Source organism: Drosophila busckii, chromosome 2L, assembly GCF_011750605.1.
Source record: "Drosophila busckii strain San Diego stock center, stock number 13000-0081.31 chromosome 2L, ASM1175060v1, whole genome shotgun sequence".
NCBI classification, from domain to species: Eukaryota; Metazoa; Arthropoda; class Insecta; order Diptera; family Drosophilidae; genus Drosophila; species Drosophila busckii.
The window spans coordinates 14,491,136-14,518,645 of record NC_046604.1 but is presented as its reverse complement, the minus strand read 5'-3'; the positions used below and the strand labels follow the sequence as shown (position 1 = coordinate 14,518,645).

The 27,510-nt window shown below is 35.5% G+C and overlaps 1 protein-coding gene across 2 annotated transcripts in view; it reads right to left on the bottom strand.

Annotated features, from left to right (window-relative positions):
* The window catches only part of LOC108607844 (microtubule-associated tumor suppressor candidate 2 homolog), a 70,863-nt gene that overhangs the window by 33,722 nt on the left and 9,631 nt on the right, over nucleotides 1-27,510 (bottom strand). For both annotated transcript variants that reach the window (XR_004458964.1, XM_017998911.2), the window contains exons 3-5: nucleotides 18,257-19,903; nucleotides 16,992-18,193; nucleotides 1,670-1,773 (exon numbers count right to left, since the gene is read on the bottom strand). Coding sequence is in view for 1 of the 2 variants with exons in the window: in XM_017998911.2 (XP_017854400.1) it covers nucleotides 1,670-1,773; nucleotides 16,992-18,193; nucleotides 18,257-19,903 (2,953 nt within the window). In the remaining variant the exon portion in view is untranslated. The remainder of the gene's footprint in view (nucleotides 1-1,669; nucleotides 1,774-16,991; nucleotides 18,194-18,256; nucleotides 19,904-27,510) is intronic.

Genomic DNA, 27,510 nt, shown 5'->3' with positions numbered 1-27,510 from the left:
ATAATAATGTAGCAAAAAAAGAAAGAAAAAGGCAACAAAAGCACGTCAAGTGAAAATTAAGCAAGCGGCAAGCAGCAAGAAAAATAGAATAATATAAATAAAAATAAACCGCAATACCGACAACAATCTAACGTCACACACTCGACTATATAATGAAAATAATAGCACTAACAATGAAGCAGAGAATAGTTGCAATTGCTGCAGCTTGAGGCAGTTGCATCTTACAGTTGCCACTACCGGAAACAGGTGTCTACGCGTCTCTTGTAGCAGCAGCAAGCAAAATGCTTTACATCATCATTGCCTCTTCAGCTGCTCTCGAGTGCAGCTTACAAACAAATGCAATTAGCAATAATTAGTAAGCCAGCAACAGCCCTAAAACTTAAACTTAAACATTAATTCATTAAATGCTAAATAGTGAAACTTGCTTGTCTAAATTTCTAAACCATTTATAGCTTTTATATGTTGGCTTTATGCCAAAAAAAAGAGACAGTTTTATTAATAAAAAGCATTTAAATTTGCTTAAATTAATAAATATGCAGCAGCTACAATTGTTTTGTTTTTAATAAAGAAATTTGGGAACAGCTTTTGCTTATTGAAATGTCAAAGTTGCTGTTGTGCATTTAGCATTAATTATTATATTTTATTGCTAATTAGCATGACTCATTGTTTGCCCTAAGCTGCTCTTTGCTTTAGAACTTCAGCTGTAGTTTTCATTATAAGCAGCTTCGTTTCCAAGCCGCTGCCTATTTTAATGAATTTGATCTCGTACTCCATAATAAGAGGCACGTTTTGTAGCTTAGCTGCCCTGTTGGTATCCCAGGGTGTCTATAGGTAAATGAACTTAACGGCGCTTAGCTCAATAACAAAAGCGACCTATTGCGGCTTTAAAGCCAAAGCAGCATAAAGTAAAAAGGTACGTGAGAACGCAAAGTAAAAACTGTAACAACGCGAAATATTGTATTGATTGCTTGATTGATTGAACGTTTGGTACGCAGCTACAGCAATTCCGTAGAACTTTGCATGACGTTGCAGCGCTAAATTTAAAATTGAGCTGCTTGCTTCATTGTTTTGTTTCAGCCACCGGCAACTCGTTTTCGACACTCACAAATAACTTTTCAACTGTAACACAACTTTTGCATTTTTGTTATCACACTTTATCTTATCATTTTTGCTATTAATTACACGTTTTTCTGCTGTAATTCTTTTGCTGCTTTCATTTGGAACGCGCCATAAAAATGTAAACAACTAAAAAATTCACAGCGCTGAGCAGCGACGCGGGCAACTCGCATTGAATTCTCGCCGTAGACTAACAAGAGCTTGTAAAAATGTTTTTTCTCTCTCTGTGTGTATGCGTTGAATGGAATTTGTGTTGTGCCGTTTTATCGTTTCAGATACATTTGTATCTACAGCACACACACACACACACACAGCAACATCGATCGTGTTGCTGCAGCTCTTAAGCAGCTGAGCACAAAAAGCCGGTTCGCTATAGTAACTTTATAAATGCTGCTACCTGCGAGACGCTAAGTTTGGCCAAAACGCGTTTTGCTACAACAATTTTTTTTTATAATAAAAACAAGTTTCAGTTTGCTCTTAAGCAAGCAGCAAATGTTGCTGCAACATGCAACTGCTTGCTGCACTGCTTTAGTTTAAGTTTGTTATTACTTACGCAGTGGAGTTTTAGCCAAAAGCTTGGGCGAACCGCTGCCATTGCACAAGGAACTCAAATCGCTATGCGAGCTCTTTTGGCTGTCCTTGCTGTAAGAGCGACCACTGCAAAAGAAAGAGAAAGCAAATTATTAAAATATATTGGTAGCGTTGCGTATGTGTTGGTTTGTGTCTATGCTAAAACAAATCTTTTGCTCTTCGATCGTCAAGCAGTGCAGCTGTTGTGCTAAAAAAAAACTGCTGCATGCTTCGAGGAGCAAATTCAAATAATCTGTTTAAATTTACTTGGCGCGCATTTAAAATTTTTAAAAGTCTGCGGCGTGTTTGTTAATGCTCTTTGTAGTATTTAGAATTTTCTTAACAATATATTTTCTTAACAGTATATTTTAAATATTTTTTCAATAATTTTATTATTGGGGCAAGCCCACAACTTGGCATCGTGTCCATAATGTGCAATTGGGCAGTATAAATAATATGCTGTTGCTTTTTTCATTGCATAACTTAAAGTGAAGCTTTCATTCAAAAAGAAAATGTATTTTGAGCACTGCTTAAAATTATAAAGCGCCAAATATTGTAAATCTAACTAAACTTCGATAAAAAGTCATCCTACATTTGTTATAGAAAATGCTAATTACTAGCATTTAACAATTTTTGAATACAGAAGCACTTGAAAATATTTTGCAAAATTTCCACAGCAATAAAAGCATTAAAGCTACTCGAAAGCATAATTAAATAACTACTTACTGCACTACAATGTGCACAAGCAATGAAAGGTGCTGAGACAGACACTCAAAAATGCGCAAAGCTGTGAAAAATTATGGAGCGGCGGCGACGTGCCACGCCTTGTTGCACACAAAAACTCCAAAAACAATAAACTGGTGAAAATTGGAAAAATCAAGTAGCCAAATAAAACTGCAAACTGCGCCAAATACATAAAAAAAAGCAAAGCAACAATTCGATTTCAATTGTATTAAGTGTTGGGTGGGAGAAATTTTGCAATGACTTTTGCCTTTTTGCTTGCATTTTTTACATTTTTACAACTTCCTTTGGCTGTTTGGGCGCTAATTGAAATCGTTAACAAAAAAAAACAAATAAAATGCAGTGCGCGCTGAGGATTTTTTGAAACAGGAAACGCAAGTGCGCGAAAAAAATGAAAAGCAGGTAAAAAGGAATTAGCATTGCCAACAATGTTTCCGTTTGAGCAGCGGCCATAACTATGTAATTTATGTACTTGCAACAAAAAGCGGCAGCAGCAGCAGCAGCTTAATAACAACAATTGCAAAAGTTGTAGCCTGCGCCAGTTGTCAACAAGACGCGACAACTTTAATGCCACAGCGACTTTTTTTGTGTGCAACTGCAACAAGCTTAAGACTGCGTTCAATTCAATTTCTTGTCGCATAATTAAATGCAATTAAATCAGCAAGTAACAGCAGCTGGCTAAGCATAGATTGGTGTTCAAGTCAAGCTGGGAGCTGAGCCTAGCTGACATTGAATAATTCCATTGACATATTTTGTTATAAAACTGCAGCTTATATTTAGTTTTGCAACTTTCTTTTATAAATATTAAACAAAGCGCATTTTTAGCTGCTGCTATTCAATGCCAATGGCAATTTCTATATGCGCGTTGCGTTTTGTGGCCTTATAAGGTGCCGCCTTGGCCTCAGTCAGCAGCCACGCCCAAGCCAAGAGGTTGCCTTAGCCACTTGCTTGCAACTTGCGCCTAATTTTGTTGGGTAGTCTTAATACTGTTAGCCACTCTTGTTGCTTGTGCCTTAGTTGACTGACTGACTGACCGGCAAATAGATTTAATTATGCAAAAAAAAAAAAGCAGCAAGAAATAAGCGCATGCGACTTTGCATCAACTGAAGCGTAAACATTTTGTTTAGCGGAAATTGAGTCGAAGCAGCGCAAACAAATCAAGAAGCAGCCATAGTGAGCAGTGAGGGGTGGGGGGTGGGCTGCTTGGTTTGTTGTGTGAGCGCATTCAATTATAAACAAATTGCACTTAAAAATAGCACAACACACACACGAAAAGCAGCAAAGACTTATAAATATTTATTATATCATCAAAACAACAACAAATGCAGCACTAAAGTTGCAGCGAGTGTAATTAAAATGCATTATTAATGAAATGCAAATGTGTGTGTGTGTGTTTGTGTGTGTGCAGGAATTAATGAAAAATGCAATAGTCAGTCACACTGATAGACAGACGTACCACAAAGACGACAACAAGAGCTCCCCAGAGTGTGAAACATGCATAGACTTGTTCGTGCTTGTTTGTCTGGCCTTCTACTAATGCCACCCCCTAACTAACCGACGGCAAAACCTTTTGCCTTGACAACTATGTACATACGTTATGGGCTGATTGTAAACATCATTGCACTGCGTTTGCAGCTTGGCTAAAAAGTTGAGTATACAAACGTCTATTTGAGTTCAAATATTATCAAAAAACCGTTTTTTAGTTAATATATTTAAGTAAAATATAATGCAATATTCATTAAAATTAAGAAAAAAATTAAGCCAAGTTATAAACAAATAGTAAAAAAGCAAGATAATTTTTTGTAAATTTCTAACTAAATATAACTTTAAAAAGCTGTAACTCAGCGAAATGATAAGCGATTTTAGAGTTTTGTCTTGTTAGACTCGAAGATGCATTCAAAATTATACATATTCAAATTTTCGATAGTTTTGCCAAATTTGGCAATGTTAACCTTTGCTTAAATTGCCTAAAATGCTGCGGTCTTCATTTCTTAGCAGTTTTCTAACTTTAAGAAGCTTTAACTCAGCCAAAAATAATCAGATTTAAATATTTTAGAGCTCTTTATGTTGGTGTGAAATGCACAAATAAAATGAGTTTAAAAATGTATAATACAAAAATTATTTGACAAAGTTATGCACAAAATTGTGAATAAACAAGACAAATTTATGTGAAATATGAATTTTTGATAAGCTGCAACTCAGCGAAATGTTAAGCAATTTAAGAATTTTATGCCTTGTTGGACGCGTAATATGCATGAGCATAAAACTGCATTTAAATTTGAAAGTTTTAAAATTTTTGATAATTTGACAAAAAATGTGATGTTACCCCTTAGAATTTTGCCAAAAATTATGCCGTCTTAGCAGTTTTCTAACTTTGAGTAGCTATAACTCAGCCAAAATAAATCGCACTGCAGAGTTTTTTGGCTTAATTTAATCATGAGATACTAAAATAAACATATGCTGTTGTATTTGATTAAAATAAAAATTGTTTTGACAAAGTTATGGCTATAAATCCAATGCTGAAGAGTTAGCAAAAATATTGAAAGTTGTAAAAATCTAAAATGTAATGAAGCAAGTTTGTTTTAAGCATTAATAAAAGCATAAAGCTGCAAAGCATTTAAGCATTGCTTGACATTTGAGCTGACTACATTTTATTTGCTACACATTTTGACTAATGCTTAAGCATAATGTTTAGGCTTTCAACAAGCAAAACAACAACCAGCAATACATCATAATCTCACTTTCTCTCTCACTCAGTCTCTATCTGTCTCAGTTTTCAACACTTCTGTTGTTCCTGTTGCTGTTAACAAGCTGACAATTGTACGTTTTATTGATGCCACAGGCTGCATTTTAATTGTTCTCTTGCGTCGTTTGCCATTTCAAACAAATCTGCACACACCTCTCAACGCAGCAGCAAAGCAACAAAAAAAAAACTGTTAACAAGTTTTTTATGGCATTTGGCAAAGTTTTTCTTGTTGTACAGACAAACGAAAAATTTATGACAATTATGTGACTTCCGTTGCAGCAGCAAGTTGCACTAAAAGTTTTTTTTGCAGCAGCATCAATTTTCCTAATAAGTTAAAGCCAGCTAAGGGAGATCTGAATCTTATGCAATTGGCAAAAGTACAAAAACAATTTGTACGTCTAATTAAACATTAAATTTAATTGCAGTTGAAATTGTTGCAGCATAAACTTTTAGCCAATAAAAATGTAATGTTGGCTTCCGCTTCAAAATTTAAAGGGTAGCAATTCTTTCATGAGTCTCTGGCAATTATCGAAAATTGATTCGAGTGGCTCTTTTGAAGTTTTTCATTTGATTTGTAGTAATATTTCTTTTATTTTTCTTTTTCTCTGTGGCAATTTGCGTACTTTCACTTTGACCACAGACAATTTGCTTTAATCATTGCTGATCTGCTAACCTCAACTCAGAGCTCAACATAATTAAATTGTTCACTTCCTTTTCCAACAATGCGATTCATTATGCGAGTTCTTTTGCATATTTATAATGTACACACCACAATCCAAGTGAATACTTTTGTCTGTGTCTGTTGGCTTGTGAAAATTCACATTCATCAATTCTTTTGTTCTTGCTATATATAAACTAGGTGACCTTAGTGTAGACTTAATTAGTTAATTAGTCTCTAGCTGTGGCTTTTAAAAAGGGAAATTCTTTTTAGGCTACAGTGGTAACTGCGCTGTCACAACAACGATTCGCAACAGTCTATTTAACAAAAGCTACAGAATTCTCTTCTCTTTTTTTTTATAAGCTACAAGTGGTTATGGCTAGACAACTTCAGCGCTTGCTGCTGCTGCTGCTGCTCTTGTGGCAAGTTGGCTGTTGCATTTGTTCAACGCATGAGTTATTAATGAACAGCAAGCAGAAGTTTACTTCAAAGTGCCAGCCACAGAGGCAATGCCTAATGGATTACTCTATACGCAACTAAATGGAACAGCAAGAAGAAAAATAATAAAGCAAAGAGCGTTACGAACTCAAAGTTTAAATACCCTAGAGCAACAAAAAAAGAGCAAGTGTCTCTTGGGTAGCAAAATAAATTAAACAGTGAAGACAGCAAAGTAGGGAAACAAACTATGAAAATATAAAACAGACAAAACAAAATATAAAGCAAATATAAAATATATATAATATAAAATATAAAAAATATATAATATAAAATATAAAAAATATATAATACAAAATATCAAAACTATATAAAAAAATATATAAAATATAAATAATATAAATCAAATAAATATATAGTAAATACATTAAATTCAAATTACATCATAAATAATAAAGCAAACTGTCTATAAATATAAATAATATATAAAAAAAGTCATAAGGAGAATTTAAAAAGTAAAAACAAAATAATTGAAATTAAATATATATAATATATTAAAAGTTTATAAACACACACAATCATTTAATCAACACTATGAAACAAAAATATTATATAATTATAGTAAATATATGTTTTGAATTTTTTGTAGTAAAAATTATTCTACAAATATTCAATATATCAATATAATTAATTAAAGCAACTGCCCTTACCCTACGAATAAATATAAATACAAATAAATATTTGAGAAAATACCAATACTATCATCAATCCAAATAAGTGTATTTAAAACCAACAAATGTAACAACAACAAACTAAAGTAAGCACCCAAGCTGCAACAGTTGATGTTGCACAGTTGCAATTGCGGCAAGTGTAGCTGCCACACAAAACTTTTACTCAATGCTATGGAAGCAGACATTAAGTCATATATGGACTATATCTAGTATATATAGACTAAACTTGCTTATGACAAACAGTCAGACCCACTTGACAATGCAGTCTCGGCAACATTGAGGTTAGGAAATTGTCGCTTTATGCTGCACTGCTTAATGAGACTTGCCACATAGATACAAATCAACTTCAGAGAGCCCAAACGCCGACAACTTGCGGCATTTCGTTTGTTAGTTACGTATGAATGTTGCGCATTCTGCTTCTTCTGCTTTGCAAATTGTGTAAATTGAAATGCCGACGCGATAAGAAATGAAAACTTTTTTACTGTTGGGCTCAAGTTTTCATTAGCAACATTGTGCTAATTTTTAATGTCTAATGTTCTATATGGAAAATAAGTAGAGCAATGTTAAGCTGACTTGGCAACTAAATAAATAAATTTAAATAAATTGTAGAAAACACAACTTTTACTGACTTGCAATTGTAAAAAATCTAACACGAATTTTAATTTTGACATACTTTTTATACAAAATAAATTTAAATAAATTTTAGTTAAAATCTTGAGACTTTTATTGGGTTACAATTGTAAAAAATCTTTACGAATTTTGATTTACTTCTTAAACAAAAGAAATTTAAATAAATTGTAGTTAAAATCTTCAGACATTGTATATAAAATTTATTGAGTTACAATTGTAAAAAATCTTTTATGAATTTTGATATAGTAATATACAAAATAAATTTAAATAAATTTTAGTTCAAATCTTGAGACATTTATTGAGTTACAATTGAATATGTTTTATGAATTTTGAAATGGTAATGTACAAAATAAATTTAAATAAATTTTAGTTAAAAATTTGAGACTTTTTTGAGTTACAAACATAAAAAAAATTTGTAGTTTGTTTAGGAATTTTGCTATAAATTTAAATAAATTGCAGCTGACTTTTAAATGTAAAAGTTGTTTCAGAAAAAAATTTTTAATATTTATCCAAATACTTTAAAACTTTGCCTATATCAAAGAGTAGCATAGCAACAGCTGTTTGTATATTTTTCTATATTTCTCCACACTCAACAAACAATCAAACAAATTGATCTATCGTTGGCAACTTTATTACCGCTACTTCCTTTCTAGGCATAAACAAAAGCAGCATTGCCAAAGAATGGCCGCAACCCAATTGAAAAAATAGTTTATGCTGTAAACGCGTCTCGACTCGAATATTGCGGTCAAGCAAGAATCGCTTTATAAATAGCCAACAATATTTCTATGGCCATTTGCATATGCAAACGTATTAAAGTTTGTAAACAATTTAATGTTGCTTTGTTTGCTTGCCAAAAGCTGTAAAAATGTAGACGAACAATTAACAATAACAATAACGCCACTCGACTGTAACCGAAACTTTTGTACATTATTAATTTCAAAGACAGCACAGAAATTTGCAAAGAATTTTCACTGGCAGCCCAAAAAAAACATTTAATTGATTCTAGGACTGACTTCGTTTTGCTTCAGCGCTTCAAATTGTTTTCTAATGTACGTAAATCAAAAGAAACTAAGCGTAAAATTTCAACAGCTCAAGTTACGAGTTTGGTTTTAATTTATGCAGCGCAAGTTTTTGCAAACATTGAAATTGAGTTAAGGTTTTCTCAAAAAAAAAAAAGGATAACTTTGTGTGCATTTTTAATTTTAGGCCTGAATTTTATTCAAAACCCAAGCGTGCTCAATGTTTATTGGCTATGAATTTCTTGTAGTTGTTAACAATTTCATATTGTTTTGGTTTTGGTTAACACAAAAAACCGAAACAAGTGTTTTCCAGCACGTTGCGCTTCGCAGCGTGAGCGAGCGAGAGAGAGAGCGAGTGAGGCAGCGAGCGAGACGCGGCGTTTGCAACATTTTGCCGGCAGTTCTACTTTTTTTTAAATATAGCATTTGAACTAATTTTTCGTTTGTTTGCCCAGCTTGTTGCTGCTTCATCGGTGAAGTGGTCGTCTATATAGCACCCGGACGGCTATAGGCCGTGGTCCGAGGTAGCCGCAACCGAGAGAATCCCAGCGAGCTAAAGAGACGCGCAAAAATAGAGTTGGACGACAACGGGAGTGAATATTGTGAATTTTGGGTTTATAAATACGCCAAATGATTCATGAGTGAGAATTATATATTGCAGCATAAGATTTTGATGTTGATGCAACAACTTGAAGACAGAGCAAGATTGATAGATAGTTTAGAGATTGAGACAAAAATTTAGAGATAAAAATATTTAAAATCAAATGCATTAGTTATTACTTTTGCTGCATATAAAGCGCTGCTATATATAAAAATATTTTAACTGCATGTTTAATTTATATAAAGACACTAACAGCTTAAATTTCATTTTCCGCAGAACGCACCACACACAGCGCTGGAAAATGAAAACTCTGAACCCAACACCAACAACCAAAATATATAGATAGCTATAATTTTTTTTTGACGCTTTCACAACAAAAGAAAATAAAGCAGAGCGTGGCGTAGCTTCGTTGCAACCAAATCGCTTAAGCTCATTAGTTAATATCCAATTTATAAAGATCAACAGACAAAAAGTCAAACCACATCAATCAAAAAACCAAAATAAACAAAAGCAAACTAAAACAGCAGCGCCAATGAAAACGAAATTTCACTCACTTGTAAAACATTTTCCAATACAAAACACAGTGGCGACAAATTATAAAAGCCAAAAGCCAAATGAACACACGACGACAACGAGTAAGAGAATTGACTGAGGACTGAGGCTAACTGATGTATTGAGAGAATGTCAAGTGATGTGTGCGTGTGTATTGCGAAAATCATGCGTTTTGTGTGTGTTGCAAGCAGCAGTGTTGAGCAATTGAATTAAAAGATTAAAGAGTTAAGAGATTGCGCTATAAAAATGAATTTAAATGGAATTAAGCAAGCAAATGTATAAGCAACAATATAGCTAAATATAATTAATAGAATGAAACAACGAAATAAAAATATTAAAAGCAAGCGTTGGCAGCTAAAAATTGTTAAACAAATGTACCTTAAAAAATAAAAATAAAATAAAAGCGCTATGTCTTGGGTATACCATAGGAGCAACTGCATACCAAGTTTGGTTGCTCTAGCTTTTATAGTTGCTGAGAAACTCGCACTCATACAGCCGCACATGGCTATGTCGACTCAGTTTATCTTGCTGATTAAGAATATATATATACTTTGTGGGTTCTGCCACGCCTTCTTCTCTCTGTTACATACATACACAACTTCACAATACGCTTCTCCCTTTTTTAACAAATATATCAAAGTGTATAAAAAGAAAATAATTAACAGCACAGCCTCTAAATTAAGCAGCAGCCTGCGCAGCTACGCTTTACATTAAATTAAATTAAGTTAGTAGTAATGCCACACTGTCTGTCATAAGTGCGCAACCCCAAAACATTTTAGTGCCAACTTGTCAAAGGCGTTGACTGCGCCGCTCAAGCTGCAAAGCTACGCCGCTCTCTCTCTCTCTCTCTCTCTCTCTGCTATTTCAATTGCGTCAAATGCTTCACGTGACGCATGCAATTGGTCACTTAGTATGACGTGACAGTCGCCACCCAACACCCCCTCATACTGTCAACGCATATAGACGCAGATTGTTGCAGGTGCGTGCGCTTGACAAATTCTGCATGCGTCTGTCTCTATCTATCTATAGCTAACTCTCTCTTTTTTTTTTGTCTCTCATTGCAAAATTGTTGTCACGTTCAGTTAAATTGATGACTGCAATGATTTTTTTGCGCACATTTGTTAATTTGTTGCTGAGCATTACAAACATAACTTAAAAGCACTTAAAAGCTCATCAAACTGCTGGGACGCTCTTTATGAACTTTACGTGCTGCTGCAATGCGCGTTATTAAGGTTAATTGTATTTTAAAAATATATATTTTATATTTTTTATATTATGCCATAGCGCTGCTTTCTATTCTCTCTTCTTGCTTATAAACAATATTGCGCAGAACTTTTGACTAAACTTTAGTTAGCTGCTAACTTCATTATAATTTCAAATTTGCCACCGCCTGCACTCGTAATTGCTATGCAGCGCATATAAAAAAAAAACACACAAACTTGCATAAATTCTACATGCAAAATAGCAAAATTGGTAACAATTTTCTTTGCTTTTCTTTACGGTTTGGCATATAATTAACAGCGACTTTGGCTTCTGCCATTTGGACTTGAGTTTCTATGGCCACATTTCATTTGGCTGCATTGGTTGTAAATTTGCTATAATTGAGCTGCTTAGAATAATTTGCAAAGACGTAACAGCAAAGCTTTGGATTGGATTGGATTATAAAAAATATTGACAGCCGCAGCAAATTGAAACTCATATATAAATTTAAGTGAGCTTATGAAAAAGTTGGACTGCCGCTGTTAAACAAATTATAAATTTATCTAAGCTTATGAAAAAGTTAAGCCACATGCTGTTAAACAAATAAAATGCCAATGGGCATAACGTTACAAACTCTTAACGTTAGCGTTAAACAAAAAGCAAACGTAAGCGGCAATTGGAAACCTTAAGCATTTTAAAAAGGCTTAAAGCTTTAACATGCAATTTTAAATTTAGAATTTTGCTAAATGCAAATTGACAGTCTAAAGATTTATTGAAAGTCATTTATCAAAGCAAATTTTAGCTTAGCTATACTAGACAGTTTATACAAATTAGAATTCAATTAGCTAGACAATATGCTGCCAAAGATTAATGTTTAAAGTGCTAGCAAATTTACATTAATATTTTGCATAAAGCACAAGAATTAAGCGCAGCTGTGCTCAGTTATATAAAGTTTTATACACGTGTTCCAAAAAAACTTTTGACGTTGCTCAAGCCTTAAATATGAACATTATCCATAGCAGCCTGTTATACATTTATTATGCCTAAGAAAAAATTATACAGCGTCCATTGATTAACGCATAAATATTCACACGCTGTGTGCGCCACAATCAGCTGCGAGGCAAGTTCAGGGTCAAGCACATGAGAACACCAATACGTATACGTAATAAAAATCAAGCTACAACGCAAACAAGTTTCTATGTCTGTCTGTCTTGCTTTTTTCCTCAAATTCTACACTTACAAATTACAAAGGCAAATAGAGCTTAAATAGTTATTTGTATTTTTGGTTTTAGTAAAAACTTTGGCACTAACTTTGTCGTAACTTTTATTTGCTGCTCGATAAGCCTGCAACATTTTTGTAGTTTTACTTTTAGTTAAAAGTAACTTTTGCTTTCATTATTGAATATTTGCAACAGTGTTTTACATAATATTTTATAACATTTTATGCTTGTGACATTTAAGCCGCTTTAATTTAAATAAGTTCAGTTCATTAATTGTTAGCTCATCTATATTGTAGCTTAATTTAGTACACACAAGCATATTTTATTTATTTAGCGTTGCTTTTTAAGAAATTTATAAATTCGTTAGCCGCAAAATTCAACATTAAAAATGTAAACAAAAGGCGCAGCAACAACAATTGTTAATATAGCGCGCTGACGCGTTTGTTGTTGATTTTTTTGTTTAATTTTGCGGCTTGGCACTTTTTTGCCTTTTAGCCAAAAACACGTTTAAGCATTTGTGTTAGCTTTTTGCAAAGCGCTGTGCGTTGCGCTTGTTACGGTTTTTCTTTCGTAAATATTTTACGCATTTTGCCGTTGGCACTAAGCACATAAAAAAATATTGCATAAGCTAAAATTAAGTTGAAGCGCGCATAAATAAAAAAATATGTATAAAAAACAAGTTGCATTTAATAATAAAAAAACAGCGATTGCAATTTGTAGCAGCGCCCACAAAAAATTATTAATTAATGCTTTTAGCTTCAATAATAAACCAAATTTATGTGTTTAAGATAAGATAAACAAAGCTTGTCTATAGCAACTTTAGTAAAAGTAAATTTACTTTTTATCAATTGTTATCAAACATTCGATTTTTTTGTTATTTCAACTGCTCAAACATTTTCCAGCATTTTATCTGCGCCGAACGTGTTGACAGCCTCTGCTCTGACACTTGTCAAAATAAGCGAACAACAAAATATTATTCATGTTTTTATTTACGGTTTTTCTTGCAGCTGTTAAGTGCCACACGACGATGCTTTGGCTTTGACTTTAAGTGTCTGCCACTTCATCATTAAATAGTGAAGATATAACTTTATTGGCATTCATTTGGATTATCATCAAAGACTCTCATATGTCTATTGTGTCTATGATTGAGCATGAAATTGACAGCCCGACACCCCAACTAAAGGTCAAAGTCGTTAAAACTTTATGTACTTGCTAGTCTCGCTAGTTAGGCGTACACTTGAAAAAAAATAACAAAAATATTTACAAATTTAATTCAATTAAATTCGCAAACTTTGATTAGAGTTCGCAGCTTTTTATATTAACAATTATGTTTACCAACTTTACACTTATAAATTATTGGATTTTTGCTTAAATTAAATTGTTTTCCTGCCCTTTGTTTCCATAGCTTATATCTCAACTTTGTTATACAAAAAATTATTATTTATCAACTTTGCTATATAAACTTTTATATTAAAACGCCTTACTTTATAATTTCAGCTTCCCTCTATTCCATTTATAATTTCTTCAAGTGCCCCCGCTTACATTCTCTTAACATTTATTGCTGTCTCAGCAACATAAAAAATTACAAAATCTACTTAAATCTTTTAATGCATTGCTTACTAAGCATAATTTACATGTTTTATACAAAGCTCAAACAACTTTCAATACAACTATGATAAAACTAAATCAATATTTTTTTTTTGTAACAGGCGTGTCGTTTTTTTTTTTTTTTGTGATTCTTCGTCTTGCTTAATTGCTTGTCTTTTTGTTCGTTTTATTTTAAGTTTTGTACTGTGACCTTGTTAAAATTTATGGCATTTTTCATGTTGCTATGCGCTTTTAGTTTTTTTTGTTTATCTACAACTAACACGTTGGGCTCCAGTGGCTGATAACACCTCCCCCAACTCCCCCTTAGATTTTTAGTATTCTCAAGCAGCAGCAATTAGTGCTAAGGTCTGGGCTGCTCGACTTTGCTGTCATTTATATTTATCTATCGATGTTCATATCTATTCATATCTATGCTGTTAGTTATGTGGACAGCGCCCAGGTTAATTAAACTGCCCAAGGTTAAGTTAGTTTGTTGGTAAACTTTTAGCAAAAACTATGAAATTCTCGCAATGCTATCAAATTATCTCAATTTGATTATTAATCATACTTAACTAGCATAAATTTTAAAGACTTGGGCACGTAACTTAACAAATTGAAAAGTAAAAATAAATAGCGTAGCTGAATTCAAGCGCTAAAGAAATTTTGATGATTGTATATGATAAAACTTGAAATTACAAAACTTTTTAGTGAGCTAAGCAGCTAATTAAATATACAAATTAACGAAAAATGTACAGCCTTCTATACTTTTTTTCAGCGTGTAAAGCTTTGCGTAATGCTCTGTGTGAACTTCATGCAAATACACAACTTGCAGATATAGTAAACAAAACCAGATACAAAACGTATAGATAGATAGACATGTAAGCATCTAACACTTTGGCCTAGCGCTTGGGCGTATTTCACACAGTCGCCGCATACGTCAGACATCGTTCAACAAATGTTAAAAAAAAAAAAAACAGAAACAAAAATCAACGTTCGCACACTTCAAGATACATTCACACTCATGCGAGAGGCAGAGAGACATGCGTTTTGTTATTGTTGTTGAATGCAGCAGCAGTCGAGCCGGCGTATGCAAGAGATGTTCTCGCACTTCCATGCCAAAGAGCATGTGACACACATTGGCATGATTTGTTGAATTGTTGATTTGTTGTTGGTGTGCTTGTTGTCGTCGTTGTTTGTATTGTTGTTGTGCTTGTGATAGTGGTGGTTGCTGCTTGGTTGTTGTTGTTGTTGCTGATGTTGTTGGTATTGTTATTGTTGGTGTTATAGCAGCTGGTATTGTTGTTGTGGGTGGCATTAATGTTGTTGGTGTAGTATTTGTTGGTGTAGTTATTGTTGGTGCAGTAATTATTGGTGCAGTTGTTGTTGGTGCAGTTGTTGTTGCTGTTTTGGTAGAGGTGGTTGTTGTTATTGGTTTTGAATTGGTGTTGTTGTTATTGGTGTAGTTGTTGTTGGTGTAGTGTTTATTGATGTAATTAGTATTGAAGTAGTTATTGTTGGTGTAATTAGTATTGATGTAGTTATTGTTGGTGTAGTTATTATTGGTGTAATTAGTATTGGTGTAGGTATTGTTGGTGTAGTTTTGGTTGATATTGATGTTGTTGTTATTGTTGTTGGTGATGTTATTGTTGAGTTGCTGGTGTTGTTGTTATTGTTGAGCTGTTGTTTATTTTGATGTTGTTGGTGGTGTAATTGTTATTGTTGAGTTCTTGTTGATTTTGATGCTGCTGGCGTTTTTGTTGTTGTTATTGTTGTAATTGTGGTTACTTAGCTCAAGCTATATATAATATAGCGCATACATATTGTTCACCTAAGCAACACTTGCATTTTTTATTAACAATAAATGTATAAATTTCTAGAAAAATTAAAAACAATGCCACGTTTTACTTGCGCTTATCTAATGAACCTTTTGCAGTCGTGATTATAAATACAAAAAAAATGCAAAAAACGCTGCGCTTAGCAAGCGAGAGAGAGACAATGAGAGCGAGACAGGCAACAAAATAAGCTGTTGCTGTTAATTTGCGTTTTATTATTAACGTTGTTGTTGCTGTTGTTGTTGTTGCTATTGTCATTGCTAGTTATTGTTGCGCTTTGCTTGAGTGCATTTTTCATTGTGATTTTGCGCTTTTTTTTATGTTGCAATATGCAAGTGGTTAAAGCTTAATTGCAAATGCTTGTGCCACAAACAAAATAAAAAGTAACAACATGCATATGCTCAAAGTCTACTGTTTGCAATTAAATAAATTGAGCATTTGTTCTGCATGCCGAAATAAAAAAAAAATAATGGCAAGGTTCAGTTGAATTAATTTGTTGTTGGCGCTGCTTTCACTGTTTTTTTTAATTTTTATAATGTGCGACGCTTTCAACGCTTCACAGCATATCAAGCTGAAATCTATAAAAAGGCCTTATACAAATTTAATGTTAATAATTTAGCTGTGAAATTAAGCTTAACGTTGCTGTTTGCTTTATATGTAATATATTTAATAAACTAAGCACGTTCGTATCAGTCGCTCTCGCTTAACTCATTAATAGTTTGCCTATGACTTTTGTTTGCTTTGCGGTTTAAGCCTCGAGTTCGCTTTTGTGGCTATTGAAGTCAATTTGATGTGGAGAGACAAGCGCATGCGGCTAATTTGTTTCAATGTTTGACATTCCCAAAAGTTTTAGCATGACAATATAGCACACACCCTTAACTTGCTAATGACGTCACGTTAAACAATTAAAAACAATGCGTTTGCAACTTTTTTTGTTAAGAACTTTTGCCAGCTGTGGGAACCTGTGTATTTTATCTAACGTTATCTAGTTTTATTACTGACCTAAGTAAGTTTAAAGCCCGATAAACATTTTTTGGCTTACAAATTTACATGGCCCTGAACGCAATACAATTGCTTAACAATTAATTTGATAGCCTTTTAAAAAGCGATTCGCATACGACATAAGAAATCAATCAACATACGCAATTGATAAGCAAGTTTGATAAACTTGGCATGCAGCAACTGATAAGATACGCCCACAAATAAAAATATTTTTGGATGTACGCTTAGCACAAATTCCGTTCACAAGCATCTCTTGTTGTTTTCTAAAATATGCTGAACGGAATTTAGCTTAAAACATTTTTATATTTTAAGCTATTTAAAATATTTTTGTATCAAATTAGTTGCACTTACCGTAAATTTTGTGCTGCTGGCAAACGCTTAGCAGATGCTGTTGCTGTTGTGGTTGCTGTTGTTGTTTTAGTTAGACGCGCAAAGACGCTGGCGCCAGCGCCAACTGAGCCTTTATCCTGTGGCTGCCGCATTGGCGCTGACGCTGACGCTGGCGCAGGCGATGCGGATGTAGTCGAAGCTGTTGACGAGCTGCTGCTGCGCGGCTTGTGAGGCGTGGCAGTGAGCGGCGAGCGACGCACAGTGGGACTAAGACGCGGACTAATGCGCGGACTAACTTGAGCGCTGCATGCAGCAGTTGGGGAGGAGCCGCTGCCCGTCATAAGGCGCGTGCTGGACACTTTGGATTTTACATCATTATAGTTGGTTTTGATTATAGTTTTATTAACGGCGATTTTATTCATGACCGCATCCCATTTATTGGGCGTTTTAACACTGCGCAATGGTTTGGGATTTGTTGTTGTTATAGCTGTGGCTGATTTAGTTGTTGTTGCTTTAGCAGACTTGGGTGAATTGCTAGCACTGCTGCTGGTGCACAAATTTTCCACAGTACAAAGCGAAGTTAACGATGCGTGTGTACGCGGCGAGCTAACACGTTGTACTGAAAGCAGCGACGATCGTTGCTGCTGCTGCTGATCGCTGCTGCTGCTGCTAGCGTTGAAAGCTTCGTCGCAAAAGCTTTTGGCGCTGCCGCCGTCAACGCTGCAGTACGAAGTGCGATTCGAAAGCGTCGTCAGCGTAGCCGAAGATGAAGACAGCGGTCGTGGCTGCTGCTGCTGCTGCGTTTGCTGCTGCGCTTTGCGCATTGTGGTGGTTGCATCATCTGGCGACATATCCTCCATATCTATGTCGAGTTCTGGCAAACGCATTTCCTCATCGCAGCGATTTTCAACATCCGTAAATATGCCTGAGGACTCCATGCAAGAATCTTCAAGCTGCGGCACTGAAGCGCTTGCCTGCATTGCTGGTCCATACAGCTGCCCATCGATGACCTGCGCGCGTCGATCGCCACGCTGCAGCACATCATCCGCATCGCTTTCGGTAAAGAAATCCGAATCTGTCATGGGATCTTGACGTCGCATGGGCGCCGCCGCTGGCAATGGTGGAAAACTGGGCTGACGACTTACGCGTCCAAGCTGTGGTCCATTGCTGGGCGAATGATCGCAAGCGCCACGAGAAGCGGGACGTGACATTTCACCGTCGCCCTATATAAAAATATATATTATATGACACATGTCATACTATATGTAATCGTTTGTTTAGCTTACCTGATAGCCTGTATCCAAGCTGGTGACGCTTGTAACGCTAGTGATGAAACTATTGCCAGCAGTTGTAGCTACAGCGGTTTGAGCTGCGGGCATTGTTAACGCTGCGCTTAGCTGCGGCTCTATGGGATCCAGCGGCAACTCCTCGGGTGAAGGCGTTTGCTCCATGCGCAGCTGTTGCTGCTGCAGCTGCAACTGTTGCTGCTGCTGCACTTGCAACTGACGCAGCTGCTGATTATTGTGGTTCAGCAGCTGTGAGGACGAATCTAGAAACTCCTTCATTTGATCGGGTGTAAGTATGCCCAAACTTTCGTCCAAATCAAAGCTGTGCTGCTTTTTCAGCAGCTGTTGCTGCAACGCTTGCAGCTGCTGCTGCGATGCAGACAGCGAGCTGTCCACCAAATCAATTGAAGCATCCAGCGTGCACTCGTTGAGCTCCAGACCAAAGCTGCGTCGCGAGCAAGGCGCAATCAAAGTGCTGTCCATTAGCTGCGGCAGTTGCTCTGCATCCGGCGTGCGTGTGGGCAGCACCAAATCGCTGCGTGCAGCTTTAAGCAGCGGCGAGAGCAAATGCACTGGCACTGGAGTTTGCTGAAAGCGCGTGCCAGGCGCTGCTGTCAAGGGCGTTAGACACACCAGCGAATGCTGCGCAGCTGAGCGACGCGCCAAGGCTGTGAATCGAGGTGAGGGCGTCTGCTCCAGAAACTCACGCGTTAAATTCATTAGCTGCATATGCCTAGCAGGCGATTGCAGTTCGGTTATGTCCAGCAATCTTTCTGTATTTAGTGTCGAATTCAGTGGCAACTTCATGTGCGTTTTATCCGGCGCCAGCGCTATCAAAGTTGCATCAAAATCAACGTCTGCATCCACATCCGGCTTGGCGCTCAGCAAATCCAAGCCTGAGGGTATAGACATGTGTTCCAGCAGCGGCAGCTGATCCATGCTCTTGGTTAAATCCATTTGTTCGGTAACAATCGGACGCGTGCGATTTGGTGTGCACTCAATATTTTGAGTTGCATTGCCCACAATATTCCGCGTGCTATTTTGTGTCTTGGGTGTAACATCCGTCATGCTACTGCTGTCTATATCCTGCGTGCGTCCAAATCCTATGTTGGACAAACGCGTATTGCTCAAATTCTCTGCAGGCTGCTGCTCTTCATGCTGCTCCTCCTCCTCGCACACAAAAGTCTCGGAACGCATTAGCGGCGGCATCATGGGCGTGCTGCTGCTCATTTGACTTGGCTGCTCTGGCTTTCTATGCAACATTGTTGGAGTATGTGGCAAGCAGCTGGCCTCAGCACTGGCCGACATCAGTTTGCTTTGACCCAAATATTTCTTCAACACTGTTGTAGTGCGTTTGCTTAGCATATTGACTGCATTGTTCAAACGCTCGCCCGAGGCGCTCTTCTTTAAGCTTTCGCCCAGCTCGGTCAGCGGCGTCGTCTTGGGCTGATACGCGCTCAAAGGACGTGCGCGCTGTTTGCTCACAGTGGGCGCACGAAATATTTGTGTATTGGTTTTCAGATTCCCAGCTGCCGACACTGCGGGTGGGCGTATGTGGCTGGTGGTCATAGTGCCGCCGAAGCTGCCGGGCGCTGGCAAGCGGGAGCTCATGCCGTCCAGACGTGGTATGCGCGTTGTTGCTGGATCCTATAAAGATAGCAACGTTAATATTTTGGCGTATAATTAACTATAGATTAAGAACAAAGCGCAATCTTGGCGCCCCATTGTTTATATTTTGTTGCTGCACGTGCCTCAGACTTTTGGCAGGCGCCTGTTTGGCAATTTAGTTTACTGGGGCGTTTCCACTTGGCAGCAGTTCAACGCACTTTAAAACAAACTAAAGTTGAGCGAGGGTTGGATTGGGTTAAGTTACGTAGTATGGGGTGTTTTTCTCTAGCTACTGCTGCTGCTGATGTCATCGAGCTCATGCAGTTGGTTACCCACAAGCCAACTAACTGAATTATTATACAAAGCGTTATATCATTTCATATTTCATTTAAATTCAGCTCAACTCTTAGAAATCACTAGTGAAATAGAATTCAGCTGAAATCATCTTGGGGCGAAAGATTTAAAAAACCCACTAACTGAATTATTATAAATAGAATTACATGATTTCATATTTCATTTAAATTTAGTTCAATTGTTTATCTGATATACCACAAAATTCCGCTAAAATCATCTCCAGGCGGAAGATTAAAGAAGCCCAAGTCGTTATTTCATTTAAATTCAGCTCAACTGTTTAACTGAAATACCACAGAAATCTCTAGTGAATTAAAATTCAGCTGAAATCATCACCGAACGGAAGATTTAAAGAACCCACTAGCTGAATTGTTATAAATATCATTACATTATTTCATATTTAATTTAAATTGAGTTCAATAACTTTATCTGATATGCCACAAAAATCACTAGTGAATTAAAATTCCGCTCAATTCATCTCCGGGCGGAAACTCCGAGTAACAGCATCGGACGCAAGCAAATTGACGAATTGAAAATTAAAGTAAAATTTAAGCTGAGCTGAATTTCCGTACACTTTAAGCTTCTGCCTAGCAGCTACCTCCCATTACAGCTTACATGCTCCCTTGACTTTTATTTTGGCTCCAGGACTCAGACAAATTGCTAATTGCAGTCTAACATAATTAAAGCTTTTGGGGGCCAGCTTAAGCTTATGCATACTTTATGAAAAACATGCGAGTTGAGTAACATGTAATTATTTTTATACAATTAGCAGCATAATTTAGACAATTATGCACATGTGTGTGTGTGAACAGACTCAGAGCTAATGGAAATGCTCATTATGTGGCGCCAGGCTATAGAACTTGTTGCAAGTTTAAGTATTTAAGCAGCTGAACAACAATAACAATAGTCTGCTGAAATGTAAAAGTTTTTGAATCGTTTATTGAGCGCGACAAGCAAAGTTTTTACCACAATCGGGGGCTTTATTAAATGTGCCTGCCCCCAAATGCTATTTACATAGCTGCCTTAATCGAAAATGCAATTTTGAAAAGCATAAAGCTTGAGGCTGCTTGCCACACCCCATGCCATGTCCTTGAACTTTTTTATTTTTCGCGTGCCATAGAAAAGTTTGCCGAGCCACCCACACAGCCAGCCAAGCCAACAGCTCTGGCGATTGTTATCAACTGCACAAAATGCACAAAAGTTTCGCAGCAGGAGGCATATGTTATATATCTGTATACCCTACAAATTCAGAGATGGACCCAACTACAATATTTTTGTATATAACTATTTCTAAGCAGCACTACCCTTTACTCTTACTAAGCGTAGAGTACTTGCTACATATGTGACTTGCATTGCAAGGACTTTTGGCTTGTAATTATTACAAAATGACACGCAGCTGCAGCTGCAGTTTTCACGATAAATGACAGCGATAAGAACTATGGGAAATTTTTCATTATGAACGCATATTTCATAACTTGCAACACACACACACACGCACATATTGTGGATACTTATTAATGAGTTTTACTTGCGTCATAAATTACTATACATTCAATATAGATTGCCTGCGAGGCTTTTGTAATTGCCCGTGGGATTTAACTTGGAGTGGATTTAAAAGTAAATACATCAAAAATAAAAAAAGTTTCTCTGCTGTCTAAACTTGTTTAAATATTGTTTGCTTTATGCATTGCCCAACAGTCTGTTCTTTTATTTAACAATATCTTTGCTCTTTGCCAATTTCACTTTTCAACAAAAATTTGCAATTTGTGCCAAATATTTGTCGCAACAGCCGCAAAGGCAATTGTAGGAAGATGAACAAATGACTAAGCAAAAACGTAGCCAACTTTGGTATACACTTTGCCAGCTAAACAAAGTATAGAGTGCAATATAAATTTAATGATATGAGCTGCAACTTAAACTTGATATTAATTTAAAACATTTAAGTGAAATCTTCTTAGTTGAATTATTCAAGCTAAGGCACAACTTGGGTATATACTTTGAACATTTTTTGCTTGCTAGAAATTTTAAACATTTATCTAAATTTTACTTTATTTTTCTTGCTGCATGCTTATGCACAACTTGTGTATACCCTTGCACTAACTGTTTAATGACAAAGTGTATGCAAAGCACACGCATTGAGTACAAAGAACAAACACGGGAGTATTGTCGGAACGAAGCCGACAAAAGCAAAGGCAAAAAAAACCAAAATATACAACAGGGTGGCTTTAATAAAAAAAGAAAGAAGAAGAGAAACTCGTTACACAAACAGCTTTGGGGTGAGGGCGGGCGCGCTCAGCTGAGCTGAGTGTGCTGGCATGTGGGTTAAGCGCAAACGCATGACCATAGACTGACGGAAGCGGCAAACGGAAGTAGGCAGTAGGAAGCCGTCGAACGGAACTAAATCAAATTTATCGATTTATATAAGGCACACACACACACCACGCACACATACACAGCCAACATGGCAACTAGTTGATGACGCTTTTTTATATTAATAAACATTTAACACGCGTCGCTGCTGTAAGGATAAGCACAGATTTTTGCTTAGCGCAGTGCATAAATTCAGCGCGTGAGTGTATGTGTGTGTGTGTATATTGACTATATGCATGCATAATTTGCATTAACAATCAATAACTTTATTCGAGGTTATGTATGTGAATTGGCACAAAAGGCAAATGTTAAAGCAAATGAATATTGTGTTAGACATTTTGTTATGCATACGAAATAACTAGCTATGTATTTATTCAAAGGCAGTCGCTGACAAATGTCAATAATAATAAGTTATTTATTTGCTTGCAGCATAGACAGAAATTTTGTTTTAATTAAAGCAATCAAAGTATTGGTTTCAATTCAAAGAAAATTGTAGTGAAGAATATTTCTATCTCTATATCTATATCTATATTTTTTTTTTAATAATTGTAAATAGTTAAGGCTCATTGTACCATATCTCACTTTCCAATTGTTAAACGATTCCGGCGAAAATTAAAAAAAAAAAATATCTATCTCTATCCTATTATATTATATTCTATTATATTTTATTCTATTCTATTCTATTCTATTCTATTCTATTCTATTCTATTCTATTCTATTATATTCTATTTTATTTAATAACAATCTTAAGCTTGTAAATTATTTATGATTTACTTAAATCCCTTCTTTTATTTAAGCTACAATATTTACAAATAAAATTACGTTTTTCAAAAAATTCCATTCTATATTAATTAAAGCCCCTTTTACCTTATAAATTTTCACTTTTTAGTTGGGCAATATTTTTCTTTTACTCATAACCTAGTCAGCAAATTTAGCTAATTTTTTTCACTCAGTAAACTCTCAAGCAGCATCAGCTTTTCATATAAAAAATAAACAACTTCGAGTGGCTGTTTCACGTATAAAAAATGCTGAAATTACGGCAATTACATATAAAAATAAAATAAGTATTACTCAACATATGAGCTCATTAAAATGTTATGCCAAGCGCACTTCTACAAGCTTTAAGTATTTGATTAAAAGAGCAGCAAGCAAACAAACAGCACCCTAAGGTAATAACACACATACACATGTACACACACATACATATAAATAACATGTCTGTCATGTCAGTTCGCATTGAAGTTTTAAACAGCTCAATCAAGTTTAGCTTTTGCCTCTCGTCTACTATAAACATTGGCCAGCAGACATTTTTACAAGCCATTAGCTCGGTATCCATCAACCACACTAAGCGGCTTATCTTGCCAGCCACGCCCCAACACCAGCAACAGCAGCAAGAGCTGCTCGAGCGGAAACGGAAACGGGTCAGCAGCAGCAGCACCAACAAAACGGAAGCGTTGCTTGGCTAAATATTTGCATTGCCAACTCAAGCTAAGAAAATTCAATGCATCAAAATCAAATTGATTTTAATTTGAAAAAAATGTGCAGCGCAGTGTTGAAATTTTTATAGCACATTTTCAGGCGTTGCATACAGTAGCAGCAAATAATCAACAAATTTAATGATACTCAGCTCTTATATATGCAGCTACGCAATTATTAGATTAGATTTCTGATGGGGTATATTATTAACAGGAAAAATAACTGGCAAAGCAAAGCAATCGATATATGAGCTATGAATTGAAAACGCATAAATAAAATTTTTCTTAGTACTCAGCTCATGTTACATGCGTTAAAATAAATTTTTGTTGTTTGTATTTTAATAACAGCAAAAATTACTGACAAATTTTATAAAGAAAATCAATCGATATATGAGCTATGAATTGAAAACGCAATAAATAGAATTTTTCTTAGAACCCAGTCCAAGTTATATGCGCTCATACATGCATAATATCTTTTTATGCTACCCACTGTGTAGCTCTATGTACTGCTGGCTATTTTTATGTCTATGCTGTAGGCAATAATTTTTGTTTATATTTTTTTTGCGCATTTTTTTCGCATTCGTGCGTAAAATTAAATCATTTTTATTGCGCCTAGACAGCAGCTGGTAATAGTCCCATCTATACAGTCTGCTGCTGTCAGGGCGACAATTAATGTTTGTAGACTTAAGCCATAGGGCCATATGTATAAATTTAAAACTCGATACTGTCCCCAGAGTAGAGTAGCAACTTCAAGTGGCACATTATTCAGCTTACAACAGATATGCTAAGCGTAAATTAAAGTTCAAGCAAGCGCAAAAGAAAAGGTCAGACAGCAAAGAAAAATATTCTTATATCCAGATGTTTGCCATTTTAATTTGTAAAACAAGTTGTCTGCTTTTGTTTATCTATGGCAAACATGTTCATTTTATTTGGCATTGCGACGCAATTTAAACAGAATTTAATGCGTTGAAATATTTGCACAACACTTGTGACAAGTCGGCTTACAGCAGCTTAAGATATATATATATAATCATTTTCCTGCAGCAAACTTAATTAGAGGCTCTGGGCCTGTAGCAACGTTGCGAAATGATAAACCGATTATGGCTTATTGCAATTGACAAACAGCATTACGTAGAATATTTTAATGGCTTAAAATTGATGCAGAGTTCAACTATTAAATTCAATTAAAATTTAAATATTTTAATATAGCAATCAATGCAATAATTTATGCAGAATTCTGTTGCGCCAAATCTAATTCAATTTAAATGTTTTTTGATGCCGAGTTCAGCACATACGTTGAAGCTATTAAATTCCATTAAATTTAAATATTTTTTATATAGCAATCAATGCTAGAATTGATGTAGAATTTAAGTAATTTGAATTTATCGATACTATCGATAAACATGTTAAGCGCATTAACATTGCTGCATTCAAAATAGCTGCGCATACGCCCACAAAACAACGTAATCAACTTCAAGCCGTCACGTACTTTTTGAATTTCCTGCCAAGCAGCCTCAGAGCTCAGTGCTTTTTGCTTTACTAGAGGTTTGTATCTTAGTCTCGCTTTAGCAGCAGCAGCAGCAGCAGCAGTGCCATGTAATTTATCATGCCCTAGGGAATCAGTAGCAAGGCAACGCGTATATTTATCAAATGTCAGACGCTCTGCTGCAACTTGGCTCAAGTATTTGCAGCAGCACGGGAATGAAAGTTTTTATGCAATTTACTCAGGCGCCATCTGAAGCAACAAATTTTAAATGCAAATTGTGCACTTGCTGCTATTGCTATTGCTATTGATGGACTATCGACAACAACAACTATCACACTCTATAGACATTTTCCACATTGCTCAGTCGAAGGACAACATTTCTCTCTTTCAATATCAATTTAGTAAATTGCAATTGCAATTGCAATTGATTTGGTAGCGCTCGAAGCGAACGTAGACATTTTTTCATGTTGTGGTCAAGCCAAGGTGCATTCTCTATGAGGGAAGGTCACAAATTATTTTGCTTTAAGAGCATTTCTCACTTTTGTGGCATCTGCTTCATTAGCCAGTTGCATCAAATATTTAATTTGCGAGTCTCTCTCTTTCCATCTGTCTATTCATTTACTGTTTACAATAATAAAGCTGCTGAACATTTACTGCGGTTTATGTGCATTTGTTGTTCTACATGTTGTTGCAACATTTGCTGCTCATTGTTGTCAGCATTCTACACTCAGTTGCATTTCTGTCTGTCTGTCTCTCTCTCTCTCTCTGTAGTAGTTGTTGCGGTTTTTGGCATTTACATTTCCCATTGTGAATTAATGTGGTTAGTTGTTTAGGGAAAACATTTTCCACAAGCCCGCTTAGATTTGATTTGTTTTAGATAAATTACGGGTAGAGTGGAAATGAATATTAAATGAATTGGAGTTATATGAAACTATAAAATTGGTTAATATTTTATACAAAAATAAACGTGTATAAAAAATATATAAAAAGCTTTGACTATTAAATGAATTGGAGTTATAAGAGAGTATAAAATTTAGATTTGTTTATTTTTGGAATAATATTTTATACTAAATATATATATAAAATATATATATATATATAAAATATATATATATATATATAAAATATATATATATATATATAAAATATATTATGTTAAAATTAAAATATTCAATTATGTATTAGAAAAATTAAAATATTTAATTATGTATTAGAATTTTAACATAATATTTTTTATGCATATTTATTAAGTATAAAATATTATTCCTGAAAAGAAAAATCGAGTTGAAATTAGAACTATAAAATATTTTATAAAGAGTGTTGATTTTATTAATAAAAGCTTTGGCTTTTAAGTTAAAACAATTTAATAAGCATTTGCTTTCAACTTAAACTTGTCGTTCATTAATTCTTAGCGTTCTGTTATTTCGTTAGCCTCAAGTTTCAGCTTTGAACGCTTGTATTTCGTTTTAGTAGCCAACAAGCACATAATTATATTAAATTATTTAAGCCACCCTTTACTTTTCTTATTGGATTTTCTCGAAAGCAACTGCATATGGCAATTGAAATCAAATTTCAATGCACTTGAGTGGCTTCCAACAAAAGCTAAAGCGCCAATGTCCAACTTCAGTCACAGACTGACTGACAACAACAACAACAATTTGAACATTATTGTTGCTTTTATCGCGTGCGCTCTTCTCTCTTACTCCTGTCGCTGACAGCTTCGAAACAGAGTCGAGTCGAGTCGATAGTTGTGACCCAAATTCAGCAACATGCGCCTCGCTACATACAAAAAGCAAAAGCAGGCGAAAAATGCTGACAGTCACGTACACGCGCCACACACACACACACACACACACATGTGCATACAAACTTGAAATTTTTAGCTAAGCACTGCAAGTTTTCTTTCTATTTGTTTTTGTGGACTCTGTTTAAACATAGACTGAAGTTGGCATTTAGCTGTTGAG